The following is a 27,007-nucleotide window of genomic DNA, read 5'->3' on the forward strand; positions in this document are numbered from 1 at the left end:
AAGATACCCCGAGCACCGACCAAACTATGCATTTATTTCTTTAAGGGCAGCCATGGCTGTATCTGGTTCGGTAGTTGTTATAGCCAGGTCATCGGCATATGCCAGCAGCTTGGTTTCAAATCCATTACACACCACTGGCTTAATACCTCACACACTAATATCTTTCGTAACGAAGGATCAATATAAAGTGTGAATAAAATTGGTAAACAGGGGCACCCTTGTCGGTCCCCCGGGGAATATATATTTCATCCGAGCCACCACCCACTAGCTGAATTCTGGCAATAGGATCAACATGCATGGCTTTAACAGCCTTCATTATTTTAGGGCCAAAGCCCACCCGTTCCAGTATCCCCCATAAATAGTTCTGTGTGATGTGGCCATAGGCTTTTTCAGCATCTAGAAGGATCATGGCTATTCAGCCCCCCGTGACAGCCTGAACATCAAACAACGTGATGGCCCCTCTTATATGGTCCGTTGTCCCTTGACCTGGGATGAACCCATGCGGCCACGTGGAAACCAAACCGCTGATTAGCCAAAACCTTCACGTAGATTTTTGTGTCTGAATTTATGAGGGATATTGGGCGGTACGACCCGGGATCCTCCTTAGGTTTGCCCTTCTTGTGGAAGACAATAATATTGGTTTCTTTCCAGGAGTCTGGAATTTTACCTGAGCAGAATATGCCACTAGATAAATCCAGCAAAAGGGGGGCTATCACTGCCTGTAGGCTTTTGTATACTTCAAGTGGAATACTATCTGGCCCTGTCGCCTTGCCTGCCACTAAATCCTGCAGTGCATCTACCACTTCATTCAGTTCCAAATCATTATCTAATGCAACTTTTTCCTGGACGGCCAGAATATGACCAAAGTCTTCAAATGGGAAACTGTCAAACTCTGCCCTGTCCTCTTCTTGATATAAATTTTGATAGAAGTTCTTAAAACCCTTTCTAATATCTTCTGGCTCCGTATACTCCTGGTTACCCTCATGAATTTTCACTATTGTATTTCTACTAAAACCCTGTCTAATCCTTAACGCTAGAAGCTTACCCGCCTGCTCTCCCGTCTCATACATCCTTCCCCATGTGTCTGATAATCATCAGCGCTTCTCTGTGCTAAACACTTATATACTTCCGCCTTAAGGGCCAGTATCTTATGCAGGCCTCTTTCCCACCTGTGATATCCCTCATATGTTGCTCCTCTCCCTGTACAAGCTGAACCATCAGTTTCTCATGCTCCTCTCGAGCTTCTTTCCTCCGGCTAGCAGAGAAGCTGATCGTCTCCCCTCTTAATGCCGCCTTAAAAGAATCCCATACGCAATTTCGGGAAGCACTATACCTGTTTATATCAAAATAGTTCTGAGCCCAGGTTTTTAGGTGTTCCACAAATTTGGGGTCAACTCGAAGTCTCCTCTCAAAAGTCCACCTATAATGAGGACAAGTAACCTTATCACTTTCAAAAGCTAAAATGAATGGACTGTGGTCGGAGATTACTTTTGGCAATTTGGTGATTCCTACTTTCCCCGCCTCCTAGGATGATATAAGAAAATAATCCAATTAAGTGTATTTCTTAAAGGGGCAGGAAAATAGGTAAAGCCTGGATTAAGGGGTTCCTTATACCCCCACACATCCAACAGGCTATGTGAACTAATTAAAGCGGACAGGGCTCTAAAAACCTTGGGTTTCCGACCGGCATAACTTACATTATTATTACCTCCTGTAAGATCTGCAGATATATTGAAATCACCACAAACTATGAGGGGACATGGCCAGTTCAGTAACTCTACCTCCAGTTTATCTAATGCATCAGGTTCATTCTGGTTGGAGCCATAAATTGTACACAGTGTTAACCCCACCTCAAGTTCCACAATTGCCCACCTGCCCAAGGTATCTGCAAGGGAGCGCCTAGAGCCACCCAAACTAGCTTTGGCCAAAATTGCGACCCCTCTTAACAGTGGACGTCTGCGTGGAACACACCAGTAACTCAAACCCCTTAATGTTTAGCAGATGATTTTAGCCAAGGGTAGGCGAGTCTCCTGTTTACAGATCAAGTCCAAATGATTTGACCTCACAAAATGCCCCAGTTTTTGCCTCTTGTTCCAATCGTTCAAGCCCCCTATATTTAGTGAACATATCTTAAGTTTCCTCATCATTCCTTTGACAGAGAACCACTGACTAATACCTCAACAGAAACCAGTTAATTACAAACAATACATGAACCAAACCAAAAACAACAATGTACCAGGTACAATCTAATTTTCTACCCCCCCTTTTTATCCCACCCCACGCCGTGAAATCCCAAACCCGACCCCTCCCTTTCCCACCAACCTCCCTCCCTTTGTGACCCCCCCCCACCACCCTCCCCATCAGGACGCTCAGACCTAGTCTGTGCATGTGATGTGCGCAGTGCTAGTAGACAGTGGATCGTATAAACACATCCAAACCTAAATTACAATAGACCCTTAAACCTAGAAAAAAGAAACAATTTATCAAAACAACTCCACCTTCTGGGAAGCTGAAACTTTCTTTCCCCCCTTCCTATCCCAGAACCTCCCCCCGCTTTTCTTCATAACGGCCAATGACCAGCACCAAGCAGATTAAAATACTCCTTTGCCTTTATCTCTGAAGAGAAATAACGTGTGGTACCCTGGTTGATGATCTTTAGTTGCGCTGGATTAACCAAATACGCCTGGATCTTTTTGTCCTAAAAAGGTTTCAAAAGCTGCCTTAACCTCCAATGCCTTTCTACCGTTATATGGCAGAAGTCAGGCCTTACAAAAAATGAGACCCCGCCGCTTGATCTTCTAGCATCTGGCCTAGCTTTTTTCAGAAACAGACTGCTGCAAGAGGAAGTTTCCGAAGAAAACCAGTATAGCCCGAGGTCTATCACCCTCCTTCGCTGGAGCTTGCAGTTTGAATGGGATACGGTGCTCTCTTTGGATTTCTGATGCCCAGTTCCACTCGGAGAGTTCCTGGAAAGCTGCCTTAAAAAGGTTGATTATGTAGCTCCTAGTGTCGGACCCTTCTAGGTCCTCCTGAACCCCCAGAACTCTGAGAGTGTTCCTTCTATGTCTGTTTTCAGACTCTTCTAGCTTCAATTGAGTGACAGCATTAGCCGCGTCCGCTTCCGAAGCCATCACTCTTTCTTCCAAATTCGCCACTCTTTCTCCCATATTAGAAAATGCCTTAGATAGCTTCCTCACCACCACCTGCATTTTCCTCATCCCTGCCTGAGTTTTCCGGCTATCTTGACGGGGTTCCTCTATGAGCCAGGATAGCCTGATGTATAGTATCGAGCGTGGGGGCACTACCATCCATTGGCTCCGGAGTTTTTTTTGCAGATGACCCTGAGAGTGGAGTAGTTGACGTATAGTCCCACGAAAGATCTTACCTTCCTCTATTTTTCATACCATTTTGCCCAGTAGACTTTTTAGCTGTTAAGAGGTGGTCCTCCTCACTATCCTCGGGGTCTGACTCCAGGCTACTAGCCCCTTGTGAAGTGCTCAAAATGTCATCCGACCACTCTGCCCCCTCCGAAACAGAGGAAAAACAGTTGCAGGGCTCTTTCTCAGCTTCCGACTTATTTTTATCTCCCAGAGCGATAGAATTATTGCGTTCTGTTACAGCGGCCATATACTGCCTGCCAGTCTGATTCTCAGCATCTTCCACTTCTGATGGTCTGGATGAGCTGAGCACTTGCTTATTGAATATCCCGTCTCCCTTGCCCCCGCTCTTCTTGCTGTTTTTATTGCCAGAATCCTCAACGGGGGTAACCGTGGGTACAATATTCACAGCTAAGTCAGTTGTATCAATTGTTTAAGGCACTGCCACACACCCCTCATTTTCTCCAGCAGCATAAGTCAGACCCATGCCCATCGGGCTTACTCCCTCTTGAACCACTTGGAACGCTGCTCCAGAAGATGCCGAACTCACCTCCTTGTCTCCGCTCCCTCTACCGGCACTATTCTCACCTTCTTCAACCCCAGCGTCTGTAATTCCATTTGCAGCCGGCTCCCTTACTTGCTGCATCAGCTCCACCACAGAGGGACCCGCGGGGCAAATCGTTGCGGCTCTTCCGGCAGAAACTCCGCCTCTTCCTCTCCTTGGCGGGTCGGGCAAACGCAGCTGTTGCGGGCATCCGGGGGAGCTTCCCACAAGGGCAGAGTCTGCCGCTGGCGGGGACACAGCCTCACCACGCGCCTTACGGGCGGCTGCTGCCGCAGTTACCTTGGAGGCAGCCCCGACTGTCGCAACCTTCGGGGCCATTCTGAGATCTTCTCCTACAAGCTGATTATTATTATTATTATTAAGGGGCATTTATAGAGCGCCTGGTTACGCAGAATGCGTGTCCCCGCGCTGAACTGAAGCACTCTGAAAGAGAAGTAGGGGAGGAGCCCACTATTTTGAGAAGAGGTAAGTTTTTAATTTCCTCCGGAAACTAGATTCGGAGGGGTCCAGTCGGAGGTTGAGAGGTAAATTATTCCAGCTTTTTGCCGCCAGATATCGGAAGGATCTACCTCCCATACGGGCCTTTTTCACCCTAGGGACCTTAAGCAAGCCTCCTTGCGAGGAGCGCAATGCACGAGTTGGTGCATACCTTGTGATAAGGTTCTGGAGTGGTGCTGGCGCCTTCTTAGCGAGGATACGGTGGCAGGTGCAGAGGGACTTAAATTCAACTCTGCTTTTCACCGGCAGCCAATGGAGTGACTGGAGGGCGGCCTTGGAGTTCGATCTTTTAGGGAGGTTTAAGATAAGGCGGGCTGCCGCATTCTGTAGCACCTGAAGTCGGTTTATCGCTTTACAGGTAGCTCCTAAATAAAGTAGGTTGCCAAAGTCTAAGCGTGAGGTGACTAGGGCGTGCACCAGTGTTCTGCGGGCGGCCGTAGGAAGGAGAATTAGGACCTTCCGCAGAGTTTTTAGAATGCTGAAGCAAATGCCCGTCACTCTGTTGATCTGTGGTCCGAAAGACAGGTCAGTATCTAGCCAGACCCCGAGATTTCTGACTTCTTTCCGAGGTGTGGGGGCCTCACCTAAACATGGTGGCCACCATGCCGACGTCCAGACAGATGGGCTGCCTCCCACCACGAGCACCTCGGTCTTGTTGCCATTTAATTTCAGGCAATTGGTGGACATCCAGGTTGCAAGATCTTGCATGCATGCCCTGAAACTGTCCATAGCAAGGCCGGGTGTACGCGAGAGGGATACAACCAACTGTGTGTCGTCGGCATAGGTAACAATTTGTAGTCCGTGTCCCACTACAATTGGAGCCACTGGGGAGACATAGAGATTGAAAAGAGTTGGGCTCAGGGACGATCCCTGAGGAACGCCCTGACCCAATTCTATGTCTCGGGAATAGTGGTCCCCTTGACGGACCCGTAAGGAAGGATTGGATCCATTGGAGTGCGGCTCCAGTTATACCTCCATCATTCAGACACTGTAGCAAGGTGGAGTGAGCTACAGTGTCGAATGCCGCACTCAGGTCCAATAGGATAAGGGCCATAGTGTGACCTTCATCCACCCCCTGTCGTAGGGATTCCACAGCCGTCAGTAGCGCCGATTCCGTAGAATGGCGGGGGCGGAAGCCAAATTGGGTGTCGTGCAGTAAGGCAGCTTTGTCTATGAAATCCATAAGTTGGATATTGACCGTTTTTTCTGCTACCTTGGCCAGATATGGTAAGAGAGAGATGGGCCGCAAATTGTCTAATTTATCAAAGCTGATGGTAGGTTTTTTCCTGAGAGGAAGGACCACCGCTTTTTTCCATTCTTTAGGTACCGTTTTTGTCATAAAAGACACATCCAGTAGGTGCCTGATGTAGGGCTCCAAGGCCCCCAGGCTGTCTTTTAGGCGTTTGGGAGTGGTAGGGTCCCGCGGGGAACCTGACTTTACAGATCTGCAGATTTTTAGGAGAGTTTCTGTGGGTGGAGTAACAAAGTTGGTAAGGGTGGGTGAGTTTCCCCTATCCCTATCCCTAGGGTTTTTTAGGGTCCTAAGAATTACCTGAGGCGTCTGATACACCAGACGCCTCAGGTAATTCTTCACGCAGCGTCTGACCAGCAAAGGCACAGTAGGTAATTCTCCACGCAGCGTCTGACCAGCAAAGGCACCGTTCCGAGGTATCGGGATCGCAAGCACTTGCGGGAGAACAGCATCCGAGTCAGGGGGAAGGGGGGATCATAAGCAGGAACCTAGCGAAGCGTAATCCTCTCCTAAACGGGTCTCATAGAAGCAGTCAGACCGCTGCCTGCTAGCGCCGCTAACGACCATGAGGCCATCCAGGCTGCAGTGGCAGTCTGCATGGCCTACGTGTGGGGTCCCTAGGGGACCCTCTTCAGCCCCAATGCCCTAGGTACCCAGGTACCATTTACTAGGGTCTTACAGGGGGCCTGAGGGCCAATTGTGAAAAATGTTAGGGATGAAGCACTGGCACAGGAGAACTGGTTGGCAGGGCCCCTGTGTACTATAATCAAAACCGCATAATTTTCCAGACAAAAATTGGAGGGCTAACCATGTCAAAAGAGGCACTTTCTCACATATCTCATTTCTTTTTTGGAAAGTTATGTAGAGTTAATATAGAAAATGATTGAATAAATATTCCAGGCCCATGCTCTGGGTACGCTGATCTACTCGGACCAGGAAGGAAGCGGTCTGATTCATGCAACATGCAAGGGCTTGTGAGAGGATGTTTTTGATAGTTTGTCCTGGCTCTACTTTGGGCCCTGAATCGGTACGGACGAGAAAGGAAGCATACTTGAACAGCAGCTTTTACTATAAACACTGGGACAGATGCAGTTTGGGAGAGCTAATGCGTACAGACATAGGTCAGTTTCGAGACACCAAACATATAGCGTCCACGTGGCTTAAAATTAGCCGTGATTGTTTGGATTAGGATACAAACAATGAGTGTGGTCACTGGAACGGTTATGAGTGATTCCTGTTTTTGGTGCCATGCTCACAGTTATGTAGGTTAGTACTGGCGTTGCAGGGGATGTGGTAGTTGATGTATTAGTTTGTTAAATGAAATAGTGTTTCTTGAAACGAATGTAAGTATGTGAGAATTTCTGTAGCTACAAGGCTGAAATGAATTGTTACAGTCTGCAGGGATATTGTTGTTACACGGGTGAGGGACTGAATTATTTTTTCATACGTTCATGTTTAAATCCTGCTTGGGCAGAACACAATCCTCCAGTGCTATTTTTTGTGAGGCAAAGATATATTACAAATACTAAAATTTATGTACTCAAATGAATATATCAAGAAAGTTGACTACATCATTTAAATTAAGTGTTGTAGAAAATGTCTTTATCTTATGCACCTTTCCTAAAGCTTGAACCAGTCAAGATATGTGAGAGGTATCTATCCACAGCATGTGTATTTCAGTTGTCCTACTTGGGCCAGTTGGTTCAGGTGATTTACTGTGTGAATTGGTGAGGAGGGTATTGTAATAACTGTATTGGAAATGCTATATTGCGAAACTGGAGATGGATTGAAGAACATAAAGTGGTCCAAATGGACACTTTTTGGGACCAAATTGTTTTGATTTTATGACATGTGGGGTGGGTTGAAGGTGAGTCATGTGTAATGGAATGGATTTTAGAGAAGATTACAATGTATGGATTAGGGAGCATGCTATTTTCTTATGGTTTTATATTATAGGATTACTTTACATTTTTTATGGTTGTTTTTAATTTACATCCCTTGTTGGACGAAGCGCGTTGGCTGGGCGGATGACAATCTAAGGGGAATTAATAAAGTTTGATTGTGATACCACTACAATGCTCCTCGCTGGATGATGAACTGGATTATTATCCCCTGATGATTGAATTAACTTTTTTGAATTATCAATACTCCTCTGAAAGGACTCAATATACACTCTAAGCACTCCTCTTCATTTTATGGGGCTATGGTTGAAAATCCAAAGTCTACAAGTGTTTGACTACCTTTTCTTTTTTTCTTTTTATTTAATAGAAACAGTAAACAATACAGATTCCCAAGTAACACAGTAATCACTTTTTTCATCACATCATTATGACACAGTTGCTTCTTTAACCATAAATAGTGCTTACAATATATTCGTAAATCCTGTTCTTACACCTCCAATTCCTCCAGGGTGGTTTGCTCCGGTAATTTCGTCTTAGTACATATCTCTCCTCTAAAGGAATTCCATTTACTCCATATTTGTATCCACTTTTCCGGGCACCCCCTAGACACATGCACTGTTTTCTCACTGAACATACACCAATCCATATCTTCTGTCCACTCTCTTTTTGTTGGTACCTTTAGTGCTCCCCACTTTCTTGCAATGTTCCTTTTGGCTACCAATGTGTCTGACTACCTTGTATTGTATTGAAACTCAAATGGATCTTCATTATTTTGTCATTGTGTGCTTTGGCACAACTTTGTATTTCAGCATTTGGTGGTCAGCCTGATGAGTGCATTCGACTGATATCCTTGCATTAATTGAGATATGTAACAAACACAATGATTTCTTTTTGTGGTGCACCCAGTTCAAATGTAATATCAGTGATGACCATGGCTTTGGACTCTTTGTTGTCAGTTTAGAACAAAATTGTCTGAAAATATATATGCTCTATTGAGGCAAGAACTTGTATTGCATCCGTGGTCATTGAACTTGTTCCTGAGATTAAGTATAGACCTAACGTTTGCAATAGATGAGCTAGTTCTGAGTTGAAATTTGTGTATGGTCTGTTTGCTGTGCTCTATCAGGCAGATTCATACTAAACACTGGGATTAGTTTACAGCTGTGCGCTTTTGTTCAACCTAGAAGTTCAATGAAGGCTTTTTTCTAGCTGACAGATCAAGATTATTTGCTTTGTTTACCATGTAATTCTAATTCTGGATATGGGATTGTAAACACTGGCGTTTTTTTCTGACAGGTCCTTTCTGAGACATCGTCAAAATCTGGAGGTTATCGTCTCTTCACCTCTTATTCTAGGCAGCCTTCGGACATGAAGCAGAGTGGCCTTGGTATGATCCTATTTTGTTTTGTTTTGTGCATTCCTAGCTGTCCAGTAGCATTTGAAAACACCGTTCTCAGGTTTATGTCTACTTCTAACATGCTTGATGGCCCGAGAACTTTCTAAATGTTTCAATTAATATCAAGTATAGCAGTAGGTTTAAAGTGTTACTGTTTGCCTACGATACATTTTTTACATGTAAACATTGAGGCAAGACTTCATGCATCTTCCTGTTGCTAATAGGTAAACTGCTTGCTGTCTGTATCAAGTATTTCATCACAACTGCCATTTTGGGTTGCACATTTGTTAAGCCTGTTTATTAACTTCCTTGTCATTTTTATGATGGTATCTTCTAAAGGCTGGATCACAAAACTGCAAACGATAAAATGCAAAACTTTATGCTAAACATTCAATGCATTTGAAGGTAAAAGCCTGGTTAATCTCTTAAACTGTTCATTGAATACATCCCATAGAGGTTGATACAGCCCCCTATTTCAAAAGAAAGAAATATCTGTCAAATAGTACCACAAACACAAGATGTACAACTCTGGGATGAGCTGGACATGCAGCTCCAATCTTTACAAAGCTTCCCATTTTTGCTGAAGGCATATTGTTCATAAAGCTTCCCATTTCTACTGAATGCCTTTTTTTTCGTGGACACTTTCCACTTGCACCCTAAGGGTGCTACCTCCCGCAATCTGCATCACAATGGTACTACTTCCTTCACATCTGTTGTTCATTTCTAGGAATATTTCAAAAGCGACTAGGCCTCCTATCCAGATAACATAGTGGTGACCTGCCCCTTGGAAGACTTGCACTACTCAAGAAACGAATAATAACTTATATTGTTGGCACAATGCATATTAGTCTGATCAATATACAAACATTTGTGTTGCAAAATCCCCACAGGGGGACATTTGGGTGCAAGGCAAAAAACCAGACTAAATGAAGGGTACATCAGCTATCCACCAAGTATCTTAGAGCAATACCGATTGACACTGGATTACTGTCTTAACTCTTTGGTTTAAGTAAGAACTAATAAATATGCTAGTAGCTAACAAATGTGAGTGGCACTTTATAGGCAAGCTGCTATAGATAAAGCATATATTGCTTTTTTCCGTTTCTCACTCGCACTGTATTTAAGACATTCGTCTGTTTATCAGGGGCTCATATACAACTACTTACATTTTTGTTTCTGCAAATGGAAATGGGGAACATACGTGAATTAAATTATGCCCTTGATAATAGTGCCCCTGGAAGATTTAAGAAAAGGTTTTGTTCTTTAAGCAAGCTGTTTGCTATTGTTGAGTTATTAATTTCTATGTGTTTATCGTTTCAAGGTGTCTTTTCCTGTATTTGTATCCGTTTAAAAGAGATAGTGGGTTTTGTGTGTGTGCCCTGCTTCACTTATTACCAATGCTCACCTTTTTTTAAATTTTTTATTGAAAATACATGAGTCGGTATGTTCAAATCCATGTCATACAAATAATATACGCTGCGAGCTTTCAAATTAACAGTAAAAGAAAAAACAATCTTAACAAGCATATACATTGGCCTATACAAAAAGAAAAAATACCAATGTTACAAATCATGAAATTTGAAACTGCAGCCATAATGATCAGTGGTCGAGGGACCAGATTGGGCCCGCATCTTACGTTTCCAAATCCAAATATTGCGAGACTATGCCCCAGATTTGCTGACCTAGCTTCTTTTTACGATGACCTTTGAGGGCGTATAAGCTGTGCTCCATATTGTATACAGAAAAGAACCGTGCCCTCAAATGTGGGCGGTTCTTGTTGAAGCCAATGAGATGCTTAATCTGAATACAGCTGTTGCTAGAAATATTAGAAAACCCTGTTGCTTTGATATTCCTACCGCACCAGATCCCATCTCCACCCCTAAGAGAATCTGAACAACAGATAGTTGCAGAGGGACACCAAAAATCTCTGTTAAAAATGTCTCTAGCTGCGTCAATAGTCTAACTAAAGATGGGCATGCAAAAAAAATATGTACATCATCTGCAGAAGGATATCCACAGCGGAAACATTTCCCAATTTGGTCCCCAGTCCACTTTGAAACCTTATCTGGGGTATGGTGGAGATTAAAGACGGATTTAAAATATTGGGCAGACAGTTTAGCGGACAAAAATAATTGAATAGCCAAATCAATAGAAACCTCTAAACGTATATCCTGTCGCCCCAATTTAATCCCCCATTTACGATTCTGTTCTTGCAAATCATTAACCTTAGTACTTAGCATAAGACCATATAAAGTGCCTATCCTTGCTGATTTACTATTTGCTTCTACCAAGGGATTGGATTGGATAGTACCACACATATTCAACAAATAGTGCCTAATTTGTAGGTACTTAAAAAAATTCTCCCTAGGCAGCTGATAGTGTTCCCTAAGTTGATCGAACGATGTAAGACCCGCTTCCGAATACAAATCTCCCACCAGCCTTATTCCTTTTAATCTCCAGTTGTGGACCACACGATCCCAAAAAACAGATGGAAAGAAGTTGTGGCTACCAATGGTGTATACCTAGAGATTTTCTCAAACCCATCCTGATTACTTTCCACACTTTATACGCTGCCCCCAAGACCTTAAATCTAGTACGCTTGTAGTAGCTCCAATCTAAGTGTAAAAACAAGCAGTTTTTAGCTTTCACTCCCAATAACATCTGGTATATAGAGGGGCACTCCGCAATATCAAGAGGGCCAGCCCCTGTAAGCAATATATTCATACCTTGGATCATACAAGCATAATAATACAGAGTGAAATCCGGTACAGACCAGCCCCCTGACAGTCTCGGTAATACTATATATCGCCTAGCCCGACAGGCCTTACCCCTAGACCACATGAATCGCATACAAATAGATTGCCGCTGTGCCAAGCTCGCCTTTGGAATTTCTAAGGGCACACATCTAAAAAAATACAACATTTTAGGCAGTATCATAATTTTTAATAAATTACATCTCCCTACAAGAGAGAGATGCAGGCATTCAGCCCGGTCTAGCTGTCTCCTTACCCCCATCAAGAGAGCATCCCAGTTAGATCTAACCAAGGCAGTTGCGGAGACCCTGAGCCTTACACCCAAATAAGTAACCTCTTGGCAAACCCTTGAGTCAGAATACGTCGACATGTTGGCACATAGCAACTGAGATTTAGCCGTATTCAGCTTATAGCGGGAAACTGCCCCAAGTTCTATAGCCAAATGCTCAATCTCCTGCATCGCTGTGATTGGTCTAGGCGTGACAACAGCAACGTTACCAATGCTCACCTAATGCAATCAAACATAGGATTAAAAATTGTATTTAGCCACTTTGATGCTGAGAAAAAGAAATATCACCATTGAGGTTTTCTAGATGTGCATTAATATTTTACATCTGTATATTACTTTCCTGCAATTTACTATGCTCCTCTGAAAACAGGGCCATATTTTAAATCTACATAATGTTAGGACCTGTCTCACATCCTGGATAACTTGGGTGCTGCCTGGGGCAGGCGCCTGCTCTCTGATACATATGATACAGAGCTTCAATCTCTTGTATTGTGCTAGTTGTAGAGGTGCCATCCCAAATGTAATATATATATATGTTTCACTACTGTGACACCTAGAATGGTGAGGTTTAACAATCACTGCTTGTGCTTTTGGAACGGAAAGATGGAGGATATATAATGGACACATTTATTTTCCCAATGAGATAGTGGATTAGGAGTAAGGCTTCGGGACATTATGAAAAAAAAAAACAAGTGCATGGAGCAACTTTCAAATAAAAGCGAGAAAAGGCAGAGTCTAAAACTGCTGATGATTTTAGCATGGACTGGGCAGACAAATGCAAGCAAAGTTGGTATTATTGCAAAGTAAATATGTAGACTTTTATCTCATGAGCAGACATTTTAAATATCTCAAAGGATATGCCATGATGGTGATTGTCTGTCTTCAGTTCTAGGTTTTTATGCTGCTACACCAACATATTTTGCCACAATTTATAGCATAAACAGTAGATATAATACATTCTTGACCATTGAACTACTGTCCTTCTGAACCAGGGGTCTCCGACCCTTTTCGTAATTAGAACCACTTGTGTTCAATGAAAATTATCCTGTTTTACTACTATTAGGGGCACATGCATCAATCATTGTTGCCGTCGCAAACGGGCCAATTCGCAAAATCGACCAATTTGCTAACGCAAAAAATGTTTTTAGGATGCAGCAAACCCTAATTTGTGATTTGGTAACCTGTTACCGAATCGCAAAATGGGTTTGCATTCGGTATTTGGAAGGGCGTGTTTAGGGCGTCCCTTCCAAATACCAAATCTCTGTGGTATGCATGAATGTTTTGTGACCGTGAATGCAGTCGCCAAATATTTGCATATTACCACCAACTTCAAGTAGGTAGTTACACCCAGAAGGGGAACCCTTCCCCTTTGTCAATGATTGTAAAAGCATTTTTAAAAGCAGGCAGCAATGCCAAGGACCACTGCCAGTTCTTAAAAAATTAAAAGAAAACTTTTCATTTTACTTTTTGTAAGGCATCTCGTTTTCCTTTAAGGAAAACGGGCTGCGTTACAAAAAAATGATTGCTTTATTTAAAAGCAATCACAGACATGGTGGTCTGCTAACCTCAACAGGCCACCATCCCTGTGATGGTGTAGATGCCTAATAGCTCGCAAATTGCGAACTACCTCATTAATATGCATAACGTAGGTCTATTTGCGACCAATTAAGACTCGCTAATGAAACTGAAAACAGATTCATACATTAGGATTAGGGATTACCTAATTGTGACTCGGAGAAAATTCAATTAGGTAATTGCTACTTGTAATGGTGATACATGTGTCCCTAAGTGTTTTAATAGTGACAACGTCAAGCAAGATTAAATTAGTGGTCATCATATGCATGATTACTAACAGGGATCTCAGTGTGACAGGCAAAGCCTTTTCAATTTGGAATGCCTCTAATTGAGCCGGCGCTACATGATTTAATATTTGAATATCCTCTGTAAATATTTTTGGGAAATTCCGCCATTTTACGCCAAGCATCAGCTTATAAGGTGTGAAAATATGCATATTTCCGCATTGAATATATGCTTCCAATTTTGTATACATTTATTAATTAAGTCAAGCAAATTCTAATTTAGTTGGCTGGGCTGTACACAGTGAACTAATCAATGCACTGGTTGCCTGAGATCTGCCAGTAGCTCACAAACTACTCGTTGGAGAAACCTGTATGGACTATAGCTAATGACAAATAAGGACTACGAATACATAATTCATTTAAATTCAAGCCTTACTTCACTTAAGAAATGTTTACAACAGTTGGAATTTAAAGCCCAACAGTTTTAAAGTGGCCAATGGCTTAACACTTTCTATTTAAGGAAATTATTATTGAGCAGACATCGAATTGCAGAATCTACATTAATTTATGATTGATTATATATTCTTTCTTTTCGTATATCCTGTTCACATTTGAGTACTCCAATTAAATCGTGGGAGTTGTACAGCCAACTGGTGGTTCGCCCCACATGGCACACAGGACTAGGGCTTTTTCAAGGCTGCATTAATATGTTGGTGCACTTAGGCTCAGTGCATATATGTTACAATCAATTTTTTAAAATAATAATTTAACTCAATGATCTGTTGGTAAGCTTAGGCTAAGTGCGTTCATGTTACAATCAAGTTATTTGTATGCTAATTTCACATAAGTGTAACACAACACTTGTGATTAAAGTAGGGCAAACGGTGCTATAGGGTAAAAGAAAAGTATTTCTGAAAACAATATAATCCTCTGGTAGTACATAAAAGATTTGGGAAACGCAGCTGCTCCTGGAGGGGAATATATACATAATGAATAATATTAGTAGTAGTTTAATGTTTATTTCAGATTACAAACCCATAAAACATGCTGTTAAATACTCCACATATTTCAAATTCAGCAGTAAAAAGATTCACATCGTGATACAAAATCATTGTAGAAACATTTATAATAGAACCAATAGATGCCACAGCCCTGCTATACACAGTTGAGAAGAATAACGACATTCCATATTAAAATCTCGAAAAGTAAGACACTCCACACATTGTAAGACTGGTGATATTTTAAAATATGCTTGCTAATTTCTTGCCAACACATTAAATAACAGCTAGGAAGATCAGCAGCAGAAAGATCAGATAAAGTATTTTAGTTGATTAGTAGTTGCACAGTACCTGTATATTTCTGCTGGGATACTAGGAACTACAGCTGAGATCGCAAAGAAGTCTTCCAACTGCTTGCAAATTATCCAGACACCATGTAGAAATTTAGCTAAACTAACAATGACCCCTCCTGTGTGTCATTCTTCTATATCCTGAGGGCTGGCCCAAGACACCATATACCTACAAGTTGGCATATTGGGATAATCCACTTCTTCCTTCCGAACCCATATGCTGGGTAAAAGAAGATAAAACTGGATGTTGTTTCAGGAGTACTATTACGGACTGGGCAAATGATGCTAGGCCGTCTAGTTTTTACCCATTCTACTGTAAACTTAAGCGTGGGCAAGGTCCTATATCTACACATTAGATACAGCTGTCTAGGGAGAGAGCCTTGGATAACATCCAGGAAGGTTCATAAGATGGGACGATCTTGTGGTAAACAAAATAGATATGACGAGGACCCTTATTTGCAGTTAGTAATTGTTTCGCCCCAAGGATCTACACCGATCCTTAGTCAGCTGTCTTGATGTCCGATGAAAGTCATCCAGGCGGTCCCAGAGAGTCTCGAGGGCAAGGGTCTTGAACAGTTTCTTTAGATAAAGCAGCCATGGAATCCTTAGGTGGGCAGTGGTTTTTAAGATTTCCCTAAGGAGGAATCTCTATGGTTAAAGTTCTGGAGTTGACCATAACCTATGCCAAAATAATAGCGGTTTCAACTGGATAGTGAAAGTAATCTGATACAGATCCACGTCTTGGATCAGACGAAGAGTTGGAGCGCTCTGCTGGAGATTGGTTAAGTTCCTAAGAAACCTGTTCTCAGCCATAGACAGTTCTTTAGTGGCTGTGTAGCCCCAGAACTCTATACCATAGTGAGTAGCACTTTTTGCATTCACCTTATATAGCTCTAACACTGGTGTTACACTAGTAGATTATTTTTTTTTTGCCATCTTTAGGAATGCCCCAGTCTCCTGCTGTAATTTCAGCGCACTCTTAATTATCTTGGCCATCCAGCTGAGATTATGAGACAAGGTCTCCCCCAAATAAACACAAACAAATACTTGCTCTAGAGGTGTTGTGTGGGCCCGTATTATTGATTTTATAGGGATTAAACACCATGTATTTGGTCTTACTTATATTCAGCTCTAAGCCACGGTCAGCATAGAACAGCAAAACATTATTTAAGATTGCTTGCACGCCGCTTGATGTCTTTGGGATAAGAAGGGTGTCATCTGCAAATAGTAATGTAGGTATTTTCGCTGCACCAATTCTAGCGGCATTATTGTTTTGAAAATGTAGGGTCTTCCAGATCATTAATAAATAGGGAGAAGAGGGTTGGGGCTAAAAAGCAGCCTTGCCTCACTCCCTTCTTAATCTTAAATAAATCGGTTTGCTCCCAATTCCTCCTATATCTCACTCGTGCTTGGTTGTTCTCATGGATTTTTATTAGAATAAGTAGAATATTTAGTAGTACTCCCATACTTCCCACAATTTACATCTTGAGACCATGTGAAAGGCAGATTTAAAGTCAGCAAAAATAACATAAAGGTGGCCTTTTCCTATTAAAACAGTTTTACAATAAATCATATTGAACCTAAAAATTGAGTCCGGGATACTTATTTTGGGACGAAAGCCCTCTTGCAGGTTTGCAAATGTATTATTTGTTAGTGACCAGTCGGTTAATTTGCCCAGCGGCAAAAGATCTTCTGTAGCCTATCAATTAGACTAATTGGTCTATAGTTCTTGGATTCGTCTCGCCGACCTTTCTTATAAATCGCGCCAAGACCCAGGTATTGGTCCCCCTCTTATGATTGCGGTTGTTAAAGATTTAAATAAACAGCCCAAATGTCTGGCTGTGAGGCTTAGAGATCGCAGGGGATACAATCTGAGCCCAAGGCTTTGTGGGCTAAAATGTTTGTTTTTTTAACTTTTTTTTTTTAAATTAATCTGTTTATTGAAAACTTGACAGGGTGCAGTACACTTTGCACAATTCCATTGCCTCTCTCGAGCACGTAATTTACAATCATAACTACTAACACCACATTGCTGTTCCCATGTTTTTACTGTACAACATACAGTGATACCCTCAGGGGGGATTTGGGGGCTAAAATTGATTTAAAAGGAATCAGCTTTGGATATCTCATGGAGCTCTGCTTGCCCCAGGGCAATAGTGGAGCTGGAGCCACCACGCTTATCAACGTTGCCAGCATTGTCAATTGCAGAGTACAAGTCTGCAAAATGGTCAACCCACTTCTGTGGTTTGATGTGAAAAGCAGGCTACTGAGCTGACTGCAGAGCGGCTACCATGCACCACAATGGCCCAAAATGCTTTGGAGTCCCCCAATTTTGTTGGATGTATTACATCTGCCCAAACCTCCACCTCCCAGGTGCTTTTGGATCTTCCTTATAGATTTTACGTGCCTCAGGTTGCCACTCTGATCTCCTGCTTTTACAGGACCTAAGAATGAAGCTTTTGCTGTCCAATGATTAACATTATACCATGGGTGCTGTTTAGGACCACGTAAGATGTTTTCTTAGGTTCTCTAGAGAACAAATCCCTCAAGCTTGTGAACAGGGCGTCATCAACTTTTATAATTTGGCTAAGGGCTGTACCTTCATCCAATAGTTTGTTCATTTTTTCCATGGCATTCCCACATTAATGTATACATGTTTCAGAATATCAAGGTGTGCCTGTACATGCTCCCATTTCAAAGCCTTTTTGTTGTTAGAGAGAACTACATGTGCCAAAAAGCAAGGTTCAACTACTTCAGGGCAATGTTCAACTAACCCAATGTGCTACAGTTTCAGAGCATTGTGATCCCTATCCCCCTTTCTATTACAGCCTTGTCTCTCATGTCAGCCCAAACATGGAGGGATACAAATATAAAAATCAATTCTATATGTGCTTTTCGAGGGTCTGTAGGTCATAGCCTGGATGTCGTCGTGAAGCTCAGCAGTTTTATGCTAAGAATGAACTTCTCTTTGCTTGTGAATACCCATTTTTGGGATGTGCCATAAGACATCCCCCTTATCAGATATAGATGAGACACAATTGCTGCCTTTAAAATGGTGAATCATATTATCCTGCTTCATTTTCTCCAGTCGGTAGCAAAAGTATTTGTCCACTGTCAGAGCCTCTTTCAGAGGACCATGGGGTACAGTGGTGCTACTGGGCCCAACTGTAGTGGTTGAAGCCTTTTACTCCTGATGTTCTTTGGCCTTACCTACTATGAGTTCTGTGCAACTGGGCCTGGTACCCCTTCTGCACTTGAGTCTCAGTGATCGCTGTGGATGAGCAGTCAAATGCTCCCAAGGGGGAAGTGTAGATACAGGTTAGTAAACATGACTCCTAACTCACAGTGCACTCAGTAATGTCAATAAATTATTGTCCAATCATATACTTGCTTTTATATGAAAAATAAGTATTTTATTTCCCACTCCACACGTTCAAAGAAATAACAGCATTCATGAGCAGCAACACTTGAGGTCAGAGCTCTAGCGTTTATCCCGTAAATCCCAGTCCCACCTTCTTCCTTGCAATGTGGTTGAGGTTATTTATCATTCACTGGTGGCCGCATCCAGGGAATGCTTACTAGTCGGCCTTATTCAAGAGTCCCCTCTGACTCTTAGGAAATAGGGAAAAGTGTCTATGGTACTGCAGCACCATCAGTTTATGCTCTTGACTGAATACCAGCAATGCAGAGAAGTCCTCTCTTTATCCACTAGATTCCACAGAGTTAGTCAGGAGACGCACCTCAATGCACAATTTCGACCTGCAACGGCCCAAACTTTGTCAAAACAGTACTGGCTACCGCTCCTGACATACAGGGTTTCCGCGGTACCTGTTGGCAAGGTGAAGACTTCTATTTTGCAATCACTGATACCACGGCTGTCCCTCCTAGCATACTTGGTTGCTGAATCACTCCAGAATGCAGGCAACCTGATCAGTGCACAGCTAACTCCTCACACCTCGTGTCCTCTCGGTAGAACTCCCCACTGGACCTTGCTAGCTCCAACGCTCTTCTCTTCTTTACAGGGCAAAATGGTTTGGCAAGCAGGCAGGCACAAATGCTCGAGGTTCTATGCCAGGTGGGCTTGGTTTCCCTGGGTGATGTCCCCTCACCCAGCAGGGAGACTTGCAGAACCTGATTCCCAGTATTGGTCACAGGCAGACGTTTTGCAGAGCTTTCTCATCAAACACAGCCTGTTTGGCACATTTTGAGGTCTCAACCTCCCCTTCTTATTGTCCATTTCCAGACACCAAATGTGATCTAGGGTCTGGGTCTCTGAGTTTTCATGTGGGGGTTCTTCTTCTTTTGAAGTGTGCATTTTTCTCTCTCTTCTACCTTTTGAAAGCCTGTCTGTCACAGCAGGAGAGACTATGAAGCTGATAGTCCCATAACACCGGCCATGGCAGTGACTAGAGTTCACACATGGATGTCAGCCACAGTGATATGTGCATCAGTAGGTTACTCCCGGGCTCCCAGCCCTACTTTTTGTGATTCCCTTATCAGTCTCTTCTCCTTTCTGAGATGTGTCCCGGCCCCTTCCTTTTGATTTATCACTGAATCAAAGAGCACCCTTTTGAAGTGTGCAGGGGAAGTTTCTCACTTCCTCCATTGTGCCCCACCCAGGTCACAGGATTGCAACAATACACAAATCTGTGTGGAGGGTTCCTCTACACCAGGCAGGCCTGGTCTTCCAAAAATCAAACCGAGGGTCCTCCATGTAATGTACCATTGCAGGCACACTTGCACTCAGGGTACAAACATACACATATACTGTACAGTACTGTCACCGCCATACATTGTGCCACCCCATACGCTCTTACATTCAGCTCACACAGTCACTCTATGCGCACTGCTCAATACTGTATCCTTTCTGTATTCTGCCATGGTGTGCAATTTGTGAGCGCACACTACCAGCACACACGCTTACCATGTGCTCTGCACAACACTTTACCCTTCATGTATAGTACTTCTCACAAGAACATGCTTTCATTGCACACACACACACTGCACAACACTACATCTCTCATGTAATGTATTCCTAGCAGGCATACATGCACTCAGTACTTGCACTAACCATGCTTGTACTGCACAGCGCTGCTCCTTACTTGGACTGTACCCTTCCCAGGCACACATACATCCAGTTCCAGAGTCACTACTCCTACTTTGCTCAGCACTTTACATCTCACTGATGTAGGCCAAGTGTGATTTAAGCATACAACAGCGGGTCTTTAAAAAAGATGGGTGAGCCTATAGGCCTCTCTCAGGTGGCACGGGATTAGAAGGACCTATTCTCTTTTACTAATCAGTACATAGTACGCTGCCATCACTGTACTCATGCTGCTTAACTCTTGCTGAAGGCTGTAGCTTTCCAACACTATTAGAGTAGCTCATTGGGTACCCTATCAGTTTAATAAAACAGCAAACTAGGGAGGCAGGCATATGTGATGGCGCACACACATGATCCATGTTTGCCTATGATAGCAAATATCAGCATTAGGGATCCAGACAGAAGTATAGTTGGGCGCTCAGAGCAAAGGTACATTTCCTTTACTAAGCAGAGGTCTTTTTCATCCCAACAACCACTCTCTACTCTGGTTTAAATCATTCCTCAAGGACCATTCGCTAGCAGTGATTCTCAGAGAGTTAATCTCAGCCATTTGACTTGAAGGGTTCCACAAGGCCCCCGCCCATTTCACCATTCCTCTTTAATATTCCTGATTAGGTCCTTCTGCTCCTTTAATCTTCAGTTCCACTCCTTTGCTGATGATAATCAGTTCTACGTTAGAGACAACTGATATGGAACACATTCACCAATGTCTGCTGTGGCCTGAAAGGCATTGAATTATGGATGAGAGAAAACAACCTTAAGCTCAATGACTTCAATACTGAAATTCTAGTCCTTGGTACTCCTACCCCCTAATGAAAATGTACACTATCTTCCCTCTGCCCAAACTCTTCGTAGAAACTGTATGCTTCAAACCGGTGCCCGAAATTTATGCATCTACTGAGATGCCAATCTCTGCCTCATTTCCCAAATTGGAACTGTGACCAGGTGAACCTTGTGCCACCTCAAACTGCTCAAGACACTCCCTTTCAAACCCAAATCTCGCCATGCTGCCTTAGGAGACTCTCTCGTGTGCTCTCAGCTAGACATCTGCAGCTAGGTCTACAACAAGCCAGGCTCCAATTAGCCGAAACTGCAGGTGTACACATAATATGACACCCAGCACCTAGAAGAATACTCCACTGTCTACTACTCAGAACCCTTGGTCTGCTCTTCAGAACCTACCTAGAAAAACAAAAGACATACACTCCTTCTGAACCCCTATGATACAGGAGTCAAAACCTTCTGTGCACTCACACATTAATCTGCACATTCAGAGGTGAAAGGCACTTCTCAGTAGCCGGACCTCACCTGTGGAACTTCATGGTTTCATAAATGCATAACACTAATAACATTATGACTTTCTGGAAACAGCTGAAAACATACATTTACTCAAATCTGCTCCTTCTGTCATGGTCTTGTCTCCCTCACCTATTTGTGAGTCTAGAAGCAATTCAGTTATGCACTGTGAGCATTACAAATCTGTGTACATAAATAATCAGGACATCTTACAGGTTACCTTGACAGGGCCGATCCTTGTAGGTTTACTTGAGGTATGATATAGATGTTCATGTAGATGTAAAAGAGTAATTAACCTTTAAAACTCTGTTTTGGCTGATGAGTAGTGCGTACCCAGCTTGTGTCCCACCACAAGGTCTCCATCTTTCATCACTTTCTACTTTGCTAGGATCACAGATGCTTTATCGATACTTAATCCCATGAGTCGAAAGCATCTGCAAATATTATTTCTCCAGGGGCAAAAACACTTTCTTGTCCTGATCCACGAGAGCCATGATCTCATTCAATTTCTCCTATAAGAGTGCCACAGCAGCCTTCCATCAAGTCCTGCGCTCTAATCTGAGAGTAAACGGCCAAGGAAACACTCTTATTTGTTTATAGAGCACAAATACTTTCTCAAAACCTTGCTTCAAAAGCTTGCATAACCCTTTCTCCACTAGCAGGGATTCGTTTCTGTAGGGTTTGATGTGCTGGGTATGACAGACTGCACAGCTGATCCAAATGTATCAATTTTCCAGTATAAAGTAGACTATTCTTGATACAGAGTGCCTCTTTTAATCAAGCGATCCATAAGTGCCATAAGTGCTATGATTTGATGCGTAGATGAATGTTAACTTCATAAAAATTTAAAAGTGCTGAAGTTCAACAGTGTTTCCCTTGGGTTTTGCAACAAAGTGTTCCCTTGGGTTTTGAAACAAAGTGTCCCCTTGGGTTCTATTCTTTTATAGTGTTCACTATAATCTTCATGGGATTTGGATATTGAGCTGTTTCCATACTCTGCAAAACAACAGGGGCCAAAAGAGGAAGAAAGAGGAAGAAAGAGAGCTCCAACACTTATTTTTGATTCAGGTTAAGTTACACCCCTGGTTGCCAAGACTTTTGGTAGATTCTTTAGCCAGAGCATCTGAGTGGTCAGATCCCCGCTAGGGGAAGTTAGGTGCATATTTACTTAGGATGTGTATTTTTTGAAAAGCTCAAATTACATGCCTCGACCATGATGGGTTTTCAGTAGTTATGGAGACAATGATGAAAAAAAACAGGTAAATTCATTTTCTTGGCATAATTGTACATTTGTTTTGTATGCGACTATCTAAGCTTTCTGATTGCTGCACTCGTGTGATAAGGGGTAGGTGATCAAATTAATACTATGAGTGATTTGTGACTTGAATGTCATGTAAAGTATAGAGATTTGTTTGCTGGCAAGTATGTTCATATGTGAGTGAAGGTGCTCCTTCAAATCTCATACCAGAACCGTGACTCTGGTGTATCAGAATCTATGTTTTTATTATCAGTCTGTGTTTGGTTTAGAAAGTAGAATTAGGAGGTAGATAATATAGTAGCATTGAAAGGAAATTACATTTATTTAAATCATTGCATGTTTTTATTAATTGTTGTATTGTTTGGTCTGCTGGCTTCTGACAAACGTGTACTTCTTGTTTTTCACGCTTTGTATAAATAATAAAATCTTTTTTCTCTAACATTTTCTCACAAAACAGTTTAAAGTATTTCATTGACAGCACAACAAAGCTACTTCTAAGCACTATATGGAAACAATGTTAAAGAATTGCAATATTAACAGTGTTTATGTGTTTTTGTGAAAGAAGCACACTGGTTCTTCAACTTCCAGCATTACATTTCATTATTTTTACCACAATATCTCCTTTGCATTTTTTTTATTTCTGTCCCTTTTTCAGATATTTAGCCTTTCTTCATTATCTTTGCTTTTTCAAATATGATTTATTTTCCAAGCACTCCTGCATTCTTTTTTTTTGGGGGGTGTTTCCATTCCCACGTCATTTTAATCTTCTTGCTGTCTCTCTGCCCATTTACTGGTTTTCTGTGATTGTAGTATTCTTTTTTAGTCCAATGTTTTTGTGCCTGCAAATGCACCTTTTCTCTCAAGCGGTAACCTATTACATGTGCAAAAGTCACCCTCGTTATTACTGGGTATTAGACATTCAATTGACGGTGTTACATGCCAGTAGCTTATGTTCTTTTCAGTTTTTTAATTTCCTTCATTCATGTCTCATTTGTTCTAGTTCTTCCTGTAATCTGTTCGTAGCTTCGTTATTGTTATGAGAGAATCAGAAACTTGATACTTTCTTTTTACTTTTACAATGTAGTGATTGTTTCTACAGTTCCATCAACGTGTCATGTACCTTCAGAACTTTGTTCATCATTGCCCTAATATTGGATCATGTATATTTGTTGTGGTTTGGGTTTTGTCTTTGTGAACAATGTTATCAAATTCAGCAAGTCTGACCGATACTTGTGGCATTTTTTATTTCTTGTGACTGGGAACATTTTACATTAAAATGTTCGAAACTTTAATTGCTCTCCATTATTCTATGTCCGTTTCATTCTTTGTGGTTAAATAGCACAGTAAAGATAATCTATCACTCAGTTGTTTTCGCCATTAGATTCCATCCATGTATGATATCATTACCGTCGGATTCCATGTCTTTCCGTACTTAAAACCATCCAGTAGTGTATTATTTGTCTTGAATGTTTTTAGTATCTTTCTTGTAGGCAATCCCACGATGCTCTTAAATTGTTCTAGCTCATCCATATGACCTGTTTTAGTCGAAAAATGTTACTGTGTGATCCAGTTTCATATTGCTTTATTTTTCTTTGTTGCGAAACTTCTGGGCATTTTTAGTTTGGTGGCTGGACTTTTCTTCTTCCCATCTGATATTGTAACCTCTAATTCCTTTTATCACTACGGCTAAGTGTTCATTGTTCATTTTGTAAGTTCAGCAGCTGAGGAACCAGTGTTATGTTTGTGTTTTCCTGCAGGCTTATGTTTCCGTTTTCCTTGAGGAGAGATTTGATAAACTGTGCTAAACATAAATTATTTCAAAATTCAAGTTCAGATTTGTTGGTGTTAAATTTACAATTGGCGACTGGCCGTAGATATTTTTGTAAATTATACTTCCTTCACCCTTCTAGAATCTCCTCCCGGAAAATCTGATTTTGAAGTAAGAAATATCATAAAAAGTAATTTGCCTTTAGTGAATACGGCAATAAAGTCAAATCAATACATTTGTGGCATCTATCATTCTATAATAGTAATTGACGCTGGTATGGCACTAATATGGAGTTCTCGTTTAAAATAACTTCAAAGCAAGTTAAATGAATGCAACCTGGCCCACATTAGCTGATTTGATGCAACTAGGCTGAGAAGGATGCACCATTGTCATCAGTTCTATGGAGTTGATAAATGCATTTGTATAATTCCTCTAGTGGATGTTATGAGCTCCCTGCAAATATCTATTGCAAAAAAGCATAAGGCTGGAGCCAGCATGATCTGCATCTTTAATTTGTCATTTTTTAATTTGTTGATTTAGACTTTTTCCCTCTGCCTGTTTATCTCATCTAGAAATTATTACAGGTTGCAGAATATATTCTGTTCTATACACCAATGCGTTCCCGTTGAAGATCTATGATTGCTCGTGACCACTAGAGAACTGGGTATTTCTCTTCGACTTATAAAATTGCAAAGGTCAATAATTTTGAGGTGTAGGCAAAGATAGATATCACCATGCCTCTCATTTACTCTTGACAATTAACAGCGTTGCCCTTTTGTTAGGGTCTATATTGTCCGTACAGTTTGATGTAACCTGGGGTAATGTAGGACATTTAAAAAAGTTAAATGTAGGAGAGAAACTTTTCACCCTTGCAGAATTGCTCCTAGATGAATTCATCAGATGTCTTTGGGCAGTTTTCCTGCAGTGTAATACATCAGGTTCTTTTTCAAAGTGGTTGCACCAGGAAGCCACATTTGTTTCCTTTGAGGGGGAGGGGCCCAAGACTAATCCTGGTAATGTGTCTTTAATGGCATGCTGTGGAGATGTGTGATTACTAACACCCCATCCCCGCCTTTCTAGGGTCGCAGTGCACTGGGCTGTTCAGCACCACAGTGCTGGGAGGCTCCTCCAGCGCACCAAACCTCCAGGACTACGCGCGCATTCACCGCAAAAAAATCAGCGCAGCAGCCAGCCTGAATTACAAAGACGGTACGTGTTTTCGAAACCAGGTGTGTTCTGACTGCCAGCGCTCTGGTGTGCTATAATGCTCAGTCATTGGAAAAGCACACTATTCCTGCCTGGCAACATGGATCATGGACTTTGCTGTCTGCCAGTATCCAGGTAGAATTATTTACTTAGCCTTGGAAGAAGCAGCGTGCTCTTGGACATTGCATATCTTCACAAGGGGGGGTCAATTAATGGTGGAGATATAGCAATTTCCTTTTGTTTCAGCGTAGTGCTAATGGTGGAGGGATGTAAACATATTTTACAGGAAGCTCTACTGAGAACAGGTGGAGAACATTTTGTTGCTGCATACAGGTGAGTGAAACAGACTTTAAAAGACCTAAGGAGCATGAACACTGATTTGTTGAAGACTTAGGTAGATGTCTGTATACAATATGTAGAATACCCATTCAGAAAAGGAAAAACCAACATGTCGGAAATGTGAATGCATACATTCACTGGTAGGACAGGTCAGAAGGAGAGACATGTGGCTTTGGAAAGACTGATGCATGAAACTAAAGTTATGTAGTTCATAGATAACTAAGATAAAAATCATTTAAAATGTCTGTAGTTGCTACATGGGGATGTAGGCAAATGTGTTTCCTGTAGTAAGTGAAAAGGAATCTGGAAATATCCTGTGGAACTGACCAGAAATCTTCCTTCAGGCTTGGTCAGCAGAAGGTGATATTCATGATATACTCGGGTTATAATATACCCTCCTTGGTGATATGAAGTTTAAGATGCTTTACTATGAGAGAGCCTGGAAAAGCAAATGCGAAGGACAGAAAGTTAATCGTACGGACTGTGGCAACAGGTGTGAGATTTCTCCTACAGCATGGTCAAGCTAGAGATGCAGTAACGACAATGTCAAGCTTCTGTTAAAAGGCTCATCTGAATCCCACAAAATACTGTATATAACAAACTAATGTAATGAAAACAAATACTAGATTACCAAGGTTGCATGCATTTGGAAGCACGTTTTCTACTGTTAAGAGGCCTGAGAGACAAGGGTTTTATAATCGCTTCTCAGGTTAAATCAGCCAATTCCGATCCCCATGACTGGTATGGTGTATGATATTGTATTTGGTTAGCAATAGATATTTGGCCTTCTGTTGGTTGCATCAAGTTGGCGGTCTCTGGTTTATACTCTCAACTGGTTTCAGAGGCTGTACTGATGTC

General features: G+C 42.0%; 1 protein-coding gene across 9 annotated transcripts in view; it reads left to right on the forward strand.

Moving 5' to 3' along the window:
* PPIP5K1 (diphosphoinositol pentakisphosphate kinase 1) overlaps nucleotides 1–27,007 on the forward strand; it is a 1,319,084-nt gene that overhangs the window by 1,046,424 nt on the left and 245,653 nt on the right. For 5 of the 9 annotated variants that reach the window (XM_086958191.1, XM_086958197.1, XM_086958192.1 and 2 more), the window contains 2 exons: nucleotides 8,890–8,980; nucleotides 25,685–25,813. In XM_086958191.1, the coding sequence (XP_086814317.1) occupies nucleotides 8,890–8,980; nucleotides 25,685–25,813 (220 nt within the window). The remainder of the gene's footprint in view (nucleotides 1–8,889; nucleotides 8,981–25,684; nucleotides 25,814–27,007) is intronic. The other 4 variants (XM_086958195.1, XM_086958199.1, XM_086958196.1 and 1 more) reach the window with 1 other exon arrangement.

The sequence above is a fragment of the Lissotriton vulgaris genome, chromosome 2_1, assembly GCF_964263255.1.
Source record: "Lissotriton vulgaris chromosome 2_1, aLisVul1.2, whole genome shotgun sequence".
Classification (NCBI taxonomy): domain Eukaryota; kingdom Metazoa; phylum Chordata; class Amphibia; order Caudata; family Salamandridae; genus Lissotriton; species Lissotriton vulgaris.